The sequence below is a fragment of the Cuculus canorus genome, chromosome 24 (genome assembly GCF_017976375.1).
Source record: "Cuculus canorus isolate bCucCan1 chromosome 24, bCucCan1.pri, whole genome shotgun sequence".
In the NCBI taxonomy this organism is placed as follows: Eukaryota; Metazoa; Chordata; class Aves; order Cuculiformes; family Cuculidae; genus Cuculus; species Cuculus canorus.
Genome location: NC_071424.1, coordinates 7,511,633 through 7,527,316, shown reverse-complemented (window position 1 = coordinate 7,527,316; position 15,684 = coordinate 7,511,633). Strand labels below are relative to the sequence as shown.

Genomic DNA, 15,684 nt, shown 5'->3' with positions numbered 1-15,684 from the left:
CCCCAGCCCCCCAGCATTTCCACAGCCCCCCAGCACATCCCCAGCCTCGAGCACATCCCGAGTCCCCAGGCATCCCCAGATGGGGCCCATTGCTAGGAACATGCCACTGCCCACCCCACTGCCCACCCCCAGCACTGACACCTCGTCCCGCAGGACAGGGCGAGCAGTAGCTCCAGCTCTGCCCTATCCCGTGGCAGATGCCAGCACAGACAGGACATTTCTGGGACACTCAGCACCTCTCAGCATCAGGCCCCGGCTGCTGCGACCAGGTGCAGCCCATGGCAGTGGGAAGGGTGGTGAGGATGAGCTCTCTGGTCTGCAGACAAACTGCGAAGCAGGAGAGGCAACTCAGGAGACCATGTGTGGATGTGGGGTGGAATGGGGGACTCTGAAGAGCCCCCCAGCAGCGTGGAAGGCTGTGGCCATCCCCTCCGGAGCTCACACAGGGCACAGACCTCCTCCCACCAGGGCTGTGACACTGGACCACCCTACTGCCAGCGTAAAAGCCCAGTAGCCCTCGGGGGACCCAGGGAGGTGCCAGCTCCCTCCTTGCTGCTTTCCAAAGAAACAAACCACAATTTTCCTGGGAAGTGCAAATCACCCTGACCTGAGCTCTGAGATCTTGAGTGATTTGGGCAGAGTGCAGACGGAGGCCAGCGCTGTGGCTCACTGAGGGCTGCTTGGCACCTGTCCTTGTGCAGCCAGGTTATTTTCCACTGGTGTTTCCCCAGCACCTGTGGTTTGGCAGCTGTGGGTCACCCACTCTGCCTCTCCCTCTGCCGACACAAGCGGGGATGGCAGTACTGACACAAGCCTCTCAGCACAGGCTCTCTGCCCTCACAGTAACCCCAGAACCTTTCCCCACTCCCCCGGAACCACAGACAGTGTTTAACCTCCACACTGCAGGAGTTGGTGTTCTCTGAGAGCAGTCAGGGATGTGAAGCACCATGACAGTCCAGAGGTGGAGAGCATCTCTTAGGCTGAGAGAGTTGGGTTTGTTCAGCCTGGAGAAGAGAAGGCTCCAAGGAGACCTTATAGCGACCTTCCAGTACCTGAAGTGGTGGTACAAGAAAGCTGGGGAGGGACATTTTAAAAAGGCATGGAGTGACAGGACAAGGGGGAATGACTTTAAAATTAGAGATTTATACTAGACATAAGGAGGAATTTCTTCACTATGAGTGTGCTGATGCACTGTAATGTGTTGCCTAGGGGAGTTGTGGCTGCCCCATCCCTGGAAGTGTTCAAGACCAGGCTGGATGGGGCCTTGGGCAGCCTGAGCCAGTGGGATGTCCCTGCCCATCGCCCAGGGGTTGGAATTAGATGGTCTTTAAGGTCGCTTCCAACCCTAACCATTCTATGATTCTATGATTCTTATTCTATGATTCTATGAAAGTTGTACCAGAAAACAGGGGTGAGAAGCCCATCACAAGCAGCACAGTGGGTTTTAGCAGTGCTCTAGCTGACATCCCCCAGGACTTAGAGGGGACACTGCAGAAGTCCCTATGCAACTGTCACCCCAAACCCAAGCTCTGTACAGCTCAAAGCCCCCAGCTGTAGCATTCGCAACAGTGAGTAGCATGAGGTTTTCTCAAATCAGAAGATATTACCAGAGCCAGAGAGACTGAAGTAGGGCAAATTGAGAAACCAAATACCTCATCCCCAAAAAAGGAGGTGGCACTTGAAGATGGTTTATTTTCAACATTACACATATGAGTAGTTTTACTCTGAGTTGCATTTTTGTACTTGTGAGTCCTCATGGGAACTCGGGGGTAAATCATCAAGTGGAGACCACCAAAGGGGCCAAGCTCAGGGCCTCTCCAAATGGCCTCTTGCTACTCTTTTTTTATTCCACGGGAAAATACTGCTTCTGCCCTAAGTTGAACTTGCCCTGGGTTCTCAGTTCCTCCCCTGAACACAACGTGACTGCCCCGCTGTGAGCAGAAATGCAGCCCCTGCTCACATGAGCTGACAACGCTTCCCCGTGCAGACGAGGATGCTCTGATGCCATGGCACCCACCCACAGAGCGGTGGATGTCCCCACCATGGTCCCTATGAGGATCCCTGGGAACTTACCTCCTGCTGTGGCTCAAGGAAAATCCCATAATCATTTTGCCTTCCCCACTGCAAAATAGATTTGAGTGTTCATGTCATGCTTTAAACCAGTAACTACTGGGAAACTTGCAGGACGGAGCAGAGCCAGCATCCCACAGGCAGCCAGGAAGGCCACGGGTTTGGGTTCGTCTCAGTCATGCTGGCTGTGGACTGACAGGAGAGGGTTCTCCCAAGCTCCGAGGAGGCAGAGCCATGGGCTCCAAAGCCTTTCCTGGTTCCTGTGTCCAGCTGGCTGGCACCACCCTGTGCTGGGAACAGACGGTCAAATATCACAGTGGCTTCACCCTGAAAACCCCGGCTTGTGGGCTGAAATGTTGAAAACCAACCCCGCTGAAGACAGCAGCTTGCAGGACTGGTGCCATCAAGACACTGATGGCGACTCCAAGCACCACCATAAAGCACTGAGTGAGGCAGGCTCAGCCCAGCACACGAAGAATTAATTTTGAGATAGAGGAGCCTGGGTGAACACAGACACCAGGCTTGTCCCAGCCATCGGAAGGAGGCCACGAAAATCATCTCAACATCCAGAGGGACCTGGACAGGCTGGAGAAGTGGGGCTGTGTGAACTGTATGGAGTCCGACAAGGCCAGCTGCAAGGTCCTGCACCTGGATTGGGGCAATCCCAAGAACAAATCCAGGCTGGGTGAAAAGTGGATTGTTAGCAGCCCTGAGGAGAAGGACTTAGGGTGCTGGGGGATGAGAAAATCCACATGAGCTGGCAATGGGTCCTCACAGCCCAGAAACCAACCATGTCTTGGGCATCCAAAGCAGTGGGACCAGCAGGACGAGTGGGGAATTCTGCCACTCTGCTCCGCTTTTGTGAGACCTCACCTGGAGCCCTGCATTCAGTTCTGGAGCCCTCAACACAGGAAGGGTTGGATGGGGCTTGAAGAAACCTGATCCAGTGGGAGGTGTCCCTGCCCATGGGAGTGGGTGGAACTGGATGGGCTTTAAGGTCCATTCCACTCCAAACCATTCCATGATTCTGATTCTACGATCTTCATCCAGGGCAAAGGGCCACAGTGGTGGGGAGAGCTCGTCACCCACCTCCTGCAGCCCAGCCTTCAGAGCAGCAGCCTCCTCACTCTTTGGCTGCACCAGCTGCCAGTGTTTACCCTGTCTCCTCCCTGCTCTCTCCCCACTTTCAAGGAACCATGCAGGTCACCAATAGCACAGGGCAAACAGGCAGGTACCAGCCTGGTTATTGCTTTGCCTCCAGTGCCCGGACTGTTTGCTGGAAATAAAAGGGAGCTGTTTTTCTCCTTTCATTGGGTGTTTGGGCTTTGGCTGCTCTGAGTGTCTCCAGCAACAGGGATGTGCAATGTGCCCCAGGGTGAGGGACATCTGCGGTGGCAGGGGTTGGCGGGGCTCTGGAACATCTCACACACTTCATGTGCAAGGCAGTCAGGGCAGATCTGCTTCTGGCAGAGGGAACTTAAGCGAGCTCTGAGGAGCTCATCGAACCTCACCAGAGGGCAGGGTGAAGCCTCTGTGGGGGTGTCTGATATTTCTACTGGTTTAACAAGAAGATCGTTTTCATCAATGGAGAAAAAGCAGGGGTGAAATAGAGTCTGAGCAAGCCTGCTCTTCAGGCTGGCTGTGGTTGCAAGGGGCTCTCACCTGCTTCCAGGGCTCTGGAAGAGCCAAGCTATGCTGGGTCTAAACTCGCTCTTGAGGTCTGGTGAGACACATGGTTTCTGCTAAAAGCAGGACATGAGGTGAACAGCTTTGGCATCTCCCAGAGCCCTGGTGAGGATACTGTGTCACATGATGGCTCAGCGGAGTACAGACCCACACAGCAGAGGGTGCAGAGTAGCAGGAGGGGGCCCGTGTGGAGATGTGTGGGGCTGCCAGTAGTTGTGGTGCTCTTACCTCCTAGGAAAAATGCTCCTCATCCTGCACACAGACAGTCCTATGTCCCCTCAGATGACCACCTCTCCCAGTGCCCACCTCAGCACGTGGCTTTATGCCCATGGGCACCTCCATCTCATTGCTGCCCAGACTTCCAAGCTTCCTCTGTCTCAGCCGTGCCCCCATGGTTGGATTAGAGCTCTTTGCATGGGACAATTCTCCTCTTTCCCAGAAAGCAGGAGGACAGGGGACAATGTAACCTAGACTGGGATGGGACACAGCTCAGCCTGCTGGGCTCCTTCACAAGTGATGACTGGCAGGATACTGGGGCTTCCTGCAGAGGCAAGAAGAGAGTTGGAGGAACCCATCAACTGACACAGGCATTCCTGCTGGCACAGACGATGCCCGCTCGCACATCCTGTACTCCCACTGTCCCCTCCAGCCACAGAGAGACAGCCCAGCAGTAGGATCTGACACAGTTGCTCCCTCACATCCTCCTGTCCCTCCTGAACCATCTGGAGAGCTGTGGTGGGTGCATGAAGATGGTGGATGGGAGGGGAAGCAGTTACTGAATGGCTTTGTAACTGCCTTTGGCTGCAGCAGAACTGTCCTGCTCCAAAGGAACAGCTTAAAAAAGCCCCCAAATGGGAATGACGTTTGGAGTGTCGCAAAGCAGACTCAGAAGTGCCGCTGACTTTTGCCCCTTTTCCATCAGAAAATTTTGAACCTGTTTCTGAGGGGGTTGTCCCTCTGGGCCCCAGTGTGGGGAGATGCAAGTCTTAGAGGGGAATTGATTTTTATGTAGACATGTCCAAAACTCAGAGGGTTGAATTAAGTATCTGGGAGAGGGGATTTAGGAAGAAACTTCCCATGGGTTACAGCTGCAAGCTCTGACTCTGATAAAGATCCTGCAAGGGGATGTCTGCAAGACTCAGACACACACTCATCTCCCGAGAAACAGTGTCAACCTGTCTGTGAATCCAGGCTGGAGAAGATAAATGTGAGGTTCCCAAAGAGTTTCCAGGTCTGCTCTCTGGCGCCTGTTTCGGGGGCAGCCAGGGACCCACGCTGACTGGGAAACTCTTGGTTTGAAAGAGGGAAGAATGAGCAGCAGTTCCCTGGGAGACAGAGCTTGCCTGAGGTCACTCTGTTGCCACCAGTGTCACCTTGCCCCAGTGAACTCTACTGTTGTCTTCAGGCAGCTCCAGGACACACCCAGCATTGTGCAACAGCCATGAAATTAAACTAAAAATAGCTTCCTCTCCTTACAGGAAAACACCTGGCTGAGTGGGAGGGTGCTGGATGCCAGCGCCCTGCTGGGAGCTGCATCCCTCCTGGCAGGCAAGGAACACACCAAGGGCTCCCTCCTCCGAGCTAATGTGGGCACTGAGGAAAGACCTCATCCTCCTCTGTGCTCCTGCCCCGAGCCCTGACTTGACTCTGCGCATCCTCACTCAGCATCATTGTCCTCTGAGCCTTGCCAAGATGCAACGGCATGGCTCCTTAAGCCTCATGTGGGGACCCACACCACCATATCTCCTACCTGGCTTTGACAGACAGAGCTGGGATCAGCGCAAGGGGTTCTGTGAGGAAAAAGTTCACGTTGCCCATCCTTCAGTTAACCATGCTGACTAAAATGCTGGCCAAGGTGCCCATGCCCCAGCTCTTCTGGCATCTCCACCTCTGAGCACAGTGCTGTGACCCCCTGCAAACCAAGTCTAGCTTTCATCTGTCATATCTCAGACCTTTTGGTTCTAACCTACTAAGGAGAACGCTTGGCTCATTTGGGATATGAGATGGTAGGCCAAGGCCAGAACAGGCCCATGGACCCTGGGGCTGATCACCTGATTTTTCACAAGTGGAAGGTTCCTTGTGTCTTGGAGCCGAAGCCCCTGAAGCAGCTGGCAGCCCACAGCAGCCCCATGTGGTCCTCAGGCTGTCACTGAGCTGAGACCAAGCCATTCTTCCTTTGTAGTAGATGGCTCCTCTAGCACGGGGCCAGTGACCACTTGGAGATGCCAGTCCCTCTGCACTCAGGACAGACCTCAGGCATTGCCATCGTCTGCTCCTGCAGCGCTCAGCAAGAGCTGAAACCCTCCTGTTGCGTTTGGAAATCTCCAAATGCTCAAAAATAATCACATCTCTGAGAGTCAAAGAGCAGCACAAAGCTGTGGGAGCAGCAGCAGGGTCAGCTCCTGCCCACAGGGCCCAGGGCAAAGCCCTGCTGCCAGGGCACTGGGACTGCCAGCAGAAGCTCCAGGCTGCTGGTGTGTCCCCGTTCTCTGTGGCCTTTGCTCATCAGCGCTGTCACTCGCAATGGAGCAGTGGTTCCAGCACAGCAGGGATGAAGCAGCCTGCTGAGCCAAATGGTGTGGGAGCAGAGACTCCTCCAGCCTCAGCCTCCTCAGGAGGAGTGTGGGGTGACAGGGGTCCCTGCCAGCCTACCCACAGCGGCCAGTGGCTGAGGACCAGGGTCCAGCTGAGTACAATGTGATTTTGAGCAGAGCAGGAGCACTCCACAGCTGAAACCCATCTCAGCAAACGTCCTGCTCGCTGTGGTCACACACTTGCTGGGAAGAGGCAGCCCCTGAGCCCTGGGGCTCAAATTGCCCTGCTCTGTCTCCAGTGCCATCAGCTCCACCAGCCCCCAGACACAGAGCAAGAGGTTGGTGTCTCCCTTGATGCTCCACAACATCAGCCCAGAGGCTCAGAGCCTCAGGGAAGGGCACGGTGCCCAGCAGAGGCAGCAGGGGGGTCCCAGCTGGTGTTTGCTGGCTAGGATGGGGGGAAGCATCCCAGGCACCACCACCCCCCTGTGAGCGAGAGCAGGAGAGCACAGCCACCGAGAACAGGAGTCTGGGTAGGGGAGAAGGGACAGGGGTGGGGACAGGTGAAGAAATGGAGAAAGATGGTTGTGGGGGTGAGATGATGGGTATGAAGAGAAGTAAAAGGTAGAGGGGATCAGGAACTTCAGTTCAAAACTCCGTCCCAGGGGGGAATTCAGTAGGAAAATCAGCAACTAACCTTGGAAGACCTGGGCCAGCAGATCTGACACCCCGTTGCAGCAAGGAGAATTTCCTGAGGCCAGCCAGTCCTCCTCCCCACCCGTCACCCTTGCAGGAAGGTCACCTGGCTGTTCGAGGGTGCTCTGAGCCCCAGCTGCATGGCAGGGGATGCCACGCGGTTCCCAGAGCTGGACCTTGGGCATCCTTAGTGCCGTCTGCTCAGGGACTGGGAGAGGGGATCTCGGGTGGGAAGAGGTGAGCTCAGCAGACCGTCCCCAGTGCCAGAGCATGGTGTCCTCCAGCTGGCTTATGCTGAGGGGTGGTGGGTGGTGTGGCAATGCTGGGGCATACTGGGGGGATGCTGTGACGATGCTGGGAGATACTGGGGGGATGATGCGGCAGTGCTGAGGGATACTGGGGGGATGCTGTGGCAATATTGTAGGGATGCTGAGGGGATGCTGGGAGGATATTGGGGGATGCTGGGGTGATGCAGGGGGTTGCTGAGCTGCCGGGCCTGGGAGCTGTGGTGTGTCTGCAGAGCTTGGCAGCCTCCCCAGGAGCGGGTGGGTGACCAGCAGAGGGCCCGGCTCTGCCGCTCCCCAGCCCAGCATTTATTGTGCCCAGAGCTGTACAGAGAGCCCAGAGCAGTAGCCAGAGCCGGACAGAGCGGCTGCTCCTCCGCACGGCTCCCTCGCTGCCCGCAGCCCCGGGGTCCCTGTGCTCGGGGCTGCTCTGTCTCCCACCGCACGCTTTCACCAGAGGGTACAGAGGGGACCATGCCTTCTCCACCAACATTTCTCCTGCTGCTGATGCTGCTGGTGCCAGGAGCTGCGGCGAGACAAGGCGAGGCTGGGCAACCTGGGGAAGGCAGCACCCACCTTGCCCAGGGTTCAGGTGGAGGCAGGACTCTGGTGACGATCTCCTGGTACAGACCAGAGGTCCAGGTGATGAAGGAGAGGCTGCGCCGGGGCACAGAGGAGGACTCCAAGTCAGTGCAGCAGTACGTGCCGGGGGTGCGGGTGGAGTTCCCACGGCCCCTCAACTCTGGTAGCCTGCACCCAACCAAGGTCCTTCTGCCGTCCAGCACGGACCCATCTGAGCAGCAGCAAGGGGTCCCCACAGACAGGGAGGGGTCAGAGCCCCAAGCCAACCTCGCCACCATGTCTGACAAACGGTTGCAAATCCAGAACCCTTTGTATCCCGTGACGGAGAACTCCTACAGTGCCTATGCTGTGATGTTCCTGTCCCTCATCGTCTTTGCAGTCGGCATAATCGGAAACCTCTCTGTGATGTGCATTGTGTGGCACAACTACTACATGAAGAGTGCCTGGAACTCCATCCTGGCCAGCCTGGCTTTCTGGGACTTCCTCATCCTCTTCTTCTGTCTGCCTGTAGTCATCTTCAATGAGATCACCAAGAAGAGGCTTCTGGGGGACATATCCTGTCGCATCGTGCCCTTCATGGAGGTAAGGGGCTGCACAGGGCACTGGAGGGCCCAAGTACCCGTCTCCTCTCCGCTCTCTTGCCTTGGGGCAGCCTATGCTGTTGTGGCCCCGCGCAAGGGCTGTGTGCCCGAGACACCCATCATGGGGCACGGCAAGGAACTGAGGGACGGTCCCGATACTGACCTCCCCTTTGTGTCCACCCTGGGCCATTCCTTCTCTGCAGCCAGCATCAACCCTGTCAGGGCTGTGGATAGCCTGTGAAACCTTCCTTTGTCCACCCAGCATGGGGACTTCTGTCCATGGGGTCCCTCTGTCTGTCTGCTCAACAGACCCAGCCTGTGGGCTTAGCCCTGCGAACGTGCTGGCCCAGCATGGGCTGTGGCTGCTGAGGATGGCCCCGGGGCAGGGGCTGCAGGTGGGCCAACGCTGAGCAGTAGTGGGGTGGGAGAACCCTGGGATTGTGTTTGGGAACCTGAGACGTTAGTTATTCCTCAAGCCTCACATGTGATGCCTTGGCCACGATTGGGGTGAGCTGGAGACCCTCCGAGAAGGCTACAGGGACTGTGGTGACGGGGAAAGGCAGAATGAGCAAAACCACACCAGATGGGTTCATTTTGCGTGGTCCTGCTCTTGCATTGAAAACAACCCCATAGTGTGGGTCATCTCCCACCCTCCAGGGTTGGCAGGGATCAGGCTGCTCCCCTCTACTTCCACATTTGACAGACCCAGCCTGTCTGTGCATGTTGGCTGGGGCTCCAGAGCATGGCTGAATGAAGAAGGATGCAAACACAAGGGTGGAAGGGATCAGACACAATGTCCGGTCCCTGAAGGCCCTCTCAGGCTTGGTGAGGCCAGTCAAGGTTCAAAAACTGCCCATTCCACCAAGTGCCTCCCCCCAAGGTCAGTGCCTCTGACAAAACAGATGAAAACCAGCCGCGAACTGAGGGCCTGGCTGGTACTTCAGGGCTCGGGAGCTGCTGCCTTCACTCTCCTGAAATCTGCCTGGGTTGCATGGGACCATGGATACCTCTCAGAACCCATTCCAAGGGCTGTCATCATGCTGAGTTGGGACTTGATGATCTCTCATTGCCTGACCTGTCCGTGCCCATCCATAGGACTCAAGCCTGCTCAGAGAAGCAGCAGCTGGAGGGGACAGAGAGCAGGCCTTGGCACTCAGACAGGAAAGACTTGTGGCTGCAGTGAGCTCAGTCATCACAGGGAAAGAAATGGCCCCAAGACATTGGCATGTCCCACCACAATCCCTTCCCCAACATTCGCCTCCATGGTCCAGCTTCCGCTGGGACTCGCAGGGCTCTTGGATGCAGGATCTGACTGCATCCCTCTTCCTAGGTGGCTGCATTATCCCCCCCTGCTTCACCCTACAGCAGCTGCAGGTTGGGGTGACCCCAACACAGGCTGAGGGATAGACATGGGCACAGCCGTGACTGCTAGGGCTGTGAAGTGACCAGGTCTGATGCCACCCCTGCCACCAGTGGTCTCCCTCTGTCCTGCTGCTCCATCCCTGACAAGCACTGTGACCACCAGCTTCTGCATGTCAGTGCCTTTGCACTGGGTCTGCAAATGCATCGGGGTCCCTGGATGTTCATGGATGCGTTGGCTGTGTGCACCTCCAGCAGGAGACCTCAGTGATGCCACTGAGTCTTTTGGGCACAGACTTGGGTTGATGGACAAACACCCTGGGTACACTGCCAGGTACAGCCCTACACCTGCAAGTTACAGCTCAGCGCGACGAAGTGGTGTTTGCTAGAGGAGATGGGCAGCCTCTGCCTCACCACACTGTCTCCCCTGCTCAGCAACCAGGAGCTGCTCAGTTCTGGAGGTCTCCCACCACAGCTTCTTATGAAATTAATTATTTGCTCCATTCCTATCCTCCCCCTCAGGCGATGTTGCAGACAGGCAGGAGGACTCGAAGTGGGGTAGAAATATGAACGCACATCTGCCCAGGCAGGCTCAGCACCCTGGCTGAGGATGGGAAGGAAAGGGTCAGGTTGCCCAGAGCAGTGGTGGCTGCCCCATCCCTGGAGGTGTTCAAGGCCAGGTTGGATGGGGCTTGGAGCAACCGGATCCAGTGGGAGGTGTCCCTGCCTATGGCAGGGGAATGGAACTGGATGGGCTTTAAGGTTCCTTCCAACCCATCCCATTCCATGATTCTATGTCCCCAAACCAGCCCCCTTCTTGAGCAGGGCCTTTCATGGCCTCCTCTGAGCTGCCCCATGGGCTTCCTGTCCCTGTGTGGGGGATCCCTAGGGATGGCATCTCCAGGCCCAGTGGCTGAGCAGCAGCAACTGTCCTTTGGGTCAGCTTGGTCCCCAGAGGAGGCAGGAAGGTTGATGGGATGTTGACGCTGCTGCAGGATGGGCATGGTGCTGGTGCGGTCCTCTGAGGAGGACACTCCCCCTCTGCCACCCCAGCTGCCAGTCCTGCCCTGCCCTCCTGGGCCCAAAGCAAGGGCAGAAAGGGGCCTCAAGGTTTCTCTGTTCACCTGGGACCCAACATCAGGGACTCTTCAGCCTGGGTGGGACAGCGTAGCCAGGACCCAGCTAAATCCCCAGCAGACTCAGGCACAAGAAGGGAATGGGTCTGCAGCCCAGTGGTTCACATCCAGTCTTTCTGTATAGGACCGTTTCAGGCTGTTGGATGAACTCGGAGGATCAAACGTTCTGTCCTCCTTTCTGTGGCTACTCAAGTGCTCAGCAAGTGTCGAGGAGGCACAAAGCCAGGTTTTTGGAGCAGAGCTGGCTACATGGGCTCCTGGTGGCAGGCAGTATGCAGAGATGTGCCTGGGGTCCCTCTGACTGTGGGGCAGGGCAACGGTGCTGGATGCTCAGGGTGGCTCCGGGCACTGGGCAGAGGATCTGGGACGCATTGGGTGGTGGGGCTGGGTGCAATGGTGATGCTGAGCTAGCATCCTGATGCTGTGTCTGGGGGGGCCGCTGCTGCTCATAACTGAACAGTGATGCTGGGTGCTTGGCATCAGTGCTGGTCAGGAGCTCCTGTGCTCTGTGAAGAGGTCAAGCCAGGACCACTGGAAAAGGCTGGGGCGGGGGTGTTGGTGCCAGACCTGCTTAGGGCTGCTGCCCAGGCATCTTGCTGAGCCCTGAGAAGTTTCCCGAGTGCACGGAAGGCCCAGGGTGACGTTTGATGGCTTCATGAGGCCAGGAGAAGCCACAGGGCTGGGGGACACCAGCCCATGACTGCTGTTTTCCTGGCCACGGGCTGTGGGACCTGGCTCCAAGCGATGCTGCAGCTCTGGGGCTGGGACCAGGAAAACCGATTGTGACCCTCGGTGCCTTGCCAGCCCTCTGAGAGCCACTGCGGTTCCTCTGTCTCCTTTGGCCTCTTCGCTTTGGCAAACGGGATGTTTTTCCTGCCACTCTCAATGCAGCGGAAATCGCCCCAAGCTGGTCTGTGACATTGGCACTTTCAACTTTTTTGGCCTGTCCTGGAAGCAGGCGGCAGCTCCGCAGATCAGGGCAGGGACAAGCCAGCCTGCGGCAGCTGGGGGACTTTGGGGACCCTGGGAATGTGCTGCTGGGTGGGATGGTCCCTGCTTTTCCTCTCCAAGAGTTATCCACAACAGAGAAAGAACCAGAGGGACATTCCTGCTATTCCCACCCTGGCTGGGGTTGGAGCAAGGCCTCTCCCTTCTGCAGGCAAGGGAGCTGGGCAGGGACAAATGGCTTAAGGGACACTTTTATACACTGACATTTCAGGAGTCACAGAAAAGTGTCTCCAATGCAGGGATGCAACTGCAGCTTGTGACCCCTCTAAAACCTTGGAGGAAGGCTCTTGGGCTGTGGTCTTGGGTAGCCAGGGGGTTGCCATCAGCCTTGTAAGGTCAAATCCCCCGTGATGTCCCTGCAGCAAAGCCCACTTGTTCTGCCTCCCCTCTTGCCAGGTGTCGTCGCTGGGAGTCACCACCTTCAGCCTCTGTGCTCTAGGCATTGACAGGTTCCACGCTGCCACCAGCCCCCAGGCCAGTGCCCGGCCCATCGAGCAGTGCCAGTCCATCATCGCCAAGCTGGCTGTCATCTGGATAGGGTCCATGACGCTCTCGGTGCCAGAGATCCTACTCTGGCAGCTGACACAGGACACATCGCCCGTGTCCGGTGTGGTGACTGAGTATTGCACCATGAAGCCCTCATCCAACTTGCCTGAGTCCATCTACTCGCTGGTGCTCACCTACCAAAACGCTCGCATGTGGTGGTACTTTGGTTGCTACTTCTGCTTGCCCATCCTCTTCACCGTGAGCTGCCAGCTGGTGACCCGGAGGATCAGCAGCACTGAGAAGAAGACTGAGTGCCGAGGGACCAAGCACAGCCAGTGTGAGAGTCACTTGAACTGCACCATCATTGGGCTGACCGTCATCTATGGGCTTTGTACCATCCCTGAGAACGTCTGCAATATCGTGGTGGCCTACATGTCCCCCAACATGTCCAAGCAGACCTTGGACCTCCTCAACCTCATCAACCAGTTCTTCCTATTCTTCAAGTGCTCGGTGACGCCTGTCCTGCTCCTGTGCCTCTGCAGACCCTTGGGCCAGGCCTTCATGGACTGCTGCTGCTGCTGCTGTGAGGGCTGCAGCCCCGACACAGCCTCCAGTGAGGGCAGCACCGACAGCAAGCTCAAAACGGAGATGTCCTCTTCCATCTTCTTCGACAAGCCCCGGGAGTCCCCTCCACCCCTCCTGGCCCTCGGCACCCCTTGCTAAGTGCCACCGGGGAGCTGTAGAGATTGATCCACCACCTCCTCCCAAGACCAAACATTGTTTTGTCATTAGTGCCCATGTCTGGATGTGGAGCAAGTGGAAGAGACAGCACAGGGGGCTGCGCCATGGGCTTCAAACCCCACATTGGGCAAGTGGGGCTTGAAACCCCAGGTCTTGTGGCTATATTGGCAGCCTTCCTGCCTCTGCCCAAAGGCCAGCAAAGACATCAGCGCCCTCCCGTCCTGGCTGCCTGGCCAGGCTCAGAGGGGTTGCTGCTCTGGGGATGGAATTGTGCCAGAATGGTCCCATCTGAAACTACAGAGGGTTTCCATGGCAGCTTGCAGAGGACATAGGATACAAATTGCCCTCGTCCTGTCCCACCCCCTCCTGCCAGTCCTCTACACAGTAGGAGAAGGTCCCAATGACTATATCCCACCAGATCCAAGCCATGCCCTGTGAGAGCTCAATAAACCAGTAACCTAGAGCACGTTGTGGATGCAGCCGTGCAGCACCGATGAGCAGAGCCACGGCAAGCCAGTGCCTGGCACTTGGATGGCTCTTTCCCAAAACCTGTGGGCTCTGGGGTGGACATGGGGAACTGGGGAGGGCACGAGGGCAGGAAAGCAGCTGTGCCAGGTCAAGCAACACCCAAGCGCAATGGGAAAAGGCCGTCTGCCGCCCGCCCTCTGAGGCGATACTGAGCAAGCTGGTGTGAGCCAACACCCTGGTAGTGTCCTCTCCAAAGCACCAGGCTTGGGATGGTTTGTAGGACTCAAACTGGTGTCAGTAAAGCCCAGCACTAGGCTGAGGTGCTCCCCAGCCTTCAAGGCAGGTGGTTCCTCATCTATGCAGGACCAAAGTGCTGCAGGTGGGACCAGCACCCCTGGGGCAGCCAATTGGGTGACAGTATCTCATCCAAACACCTCCACGCAGGGCTCCTGGCATTCATCTCTCTGCCCATTGCAGGACCAAACTTGTCCAGGACAATGGTTCCAGGGCATCATGGGTTCCAGATCCCACATCTGCCCCCTGCCCAGGGCTCCTGCACCCACGGGGACCCATGAGGAGCAGCCTGGCCAGTGGGACGGGGCTGAGGCACGCTGGCCACAGCGGCTGCGTCCGTGGGAGCTCTGAAAGCTCCTTGTCTTGCGCTGGCGCCTGCCCCAGCCTGTGAAATGCCGGGGCGAGGGAGACGGTTGCCATAGCTGGGTGAATGCAAGGGGCTCACTGTGCTCTTTGTGCGGCACCGACACCCACTGGGCTTTGCTTTCGCAGCCCTGTTTCCAGGGAAACAAAAGCCCCAGTTTTCTCCTGAGAGCACAAAACTGGGTTTTTCCTTTCCTCCCCCTGCCAGCGCTGGGCCCCGCAGTGTGGGAGCAGCCGGGAAGAAGAGGGAGCTCATCCTGAGGAGGGGCTGGAAGGGGGGAGAGGAGCCCAGGGTGCTCTCGCCCCCTCGCATCCCCACGGGCAAGCGGGATCCTCGTGGGGTTCGCTGGCGGTGGGAAGGGAGCGGGGGCAGCGCTCATGAGCTTGGTCCGTGCCACCCTGTCCTGAGCCCAGGCCAAGGGCGAACAAAGCACAGATTGTTGTTGCGGGAGGAGGAGAACGGTCAGGGAGGGCGCGGGCAGCACGGGCCCCACGCAGGCAGAGCCCCAGGCTGGGCCAACCCCGGCCCTGTGTCCCCAGGAAGCCAGGGAGGGGAAGGGGTGGTGCTGGGGGGCAGCCCCAGAGCACACAGGGCCCCCCAAAAATGGGGCAGGGCACCCCCAGCAATGGACACAGCCCCCAGAGGACACGCAGCAGGGCCCCCAGCAGCGGGGCTGGGACTACCCAGCAGTGGCCACAGCTCCCAGAGGACACAGGGCCCCCCAAAAATGGGGCAAGGCACCCCCAGCAATGGACACAACCCCTCAAGGACACAGGGCCAGAAATGGCCACCGCCCACAAAGGACATGGCAGGGGATTGGGAGCCGGGGAGGAGGCAGCAGCAGCCACAGTGCTCAGAGGACATGGGGCAAGGCCCCCCAGCAATGGGGCAGACCCCCCCAGCAGTGACCACAGCCCCCAGGAAGGGGTTTTTGCAGGCAAGAGGGCAGGGAGAGAGAGTAGAAGCTCTGCAGCAGCCCTGCTCCAAAGCCAGCATCAAAGCAGGCAGACCTGGTACATGAAATCCAGTGGTTTCCAAGCTCATCTTTGCAACCAGATCAAGATAATGAGGCATCCGGAGCCATCAGAGCTGGCTCCGACACTTCTTGGGCGAGTAGGAGAGTGCCCAGTGCAGCCTGAGCCCTGGACCCTGCATGTGTTCCCAGGTACAGGCAACGAGGAGGGATGGAGGGCAGCGATGGCAAGGAAGCAAAGTGACTGCAACCACAGCCCCCAACGCAAAATTGTTAATTTATTATTATTAGGAGGCAAAAAAATTGTACAGTTACAAGAATCATTTCCTAACAGAGGTCAAATCTGAGCCAAAATATCTCTTAAAAAAAAACAACCAATAGGAGGGGGTGGGGGTGACAACACTTTACAATTCATTAAATTA

General features: G+C 57.4%; 1 protein-coding gene across 1 annotated transcript; it reads left to right on the top strand.

Annotated features, from left to right (window-relative positions):
• The first annotated feature begins 7,607 nt into the window (after nt 1–7,607).
• GPR37L1 (G protein-coupled receptor 37 like 1) lies at nt 7,608–15,636 on the top strand. The gene is made up of 2 exons (XM_009560605.2): nt 7,608–8,434; nt 12,333–15,636. Exons 1-2 carry the CDS (start codon nt 7,745–7,747, stop codon nt 13,143–13,145), a joined length of 1,503 nt encoding a protein of 500 aa, XP_009558900.2. The 5' UTR covers nt 7,608–7,744; the 3' UTR covers nt 13,146–15,636.
• Nucleotides 15,637–15,684: the final 48 nt, after the last annotated feature.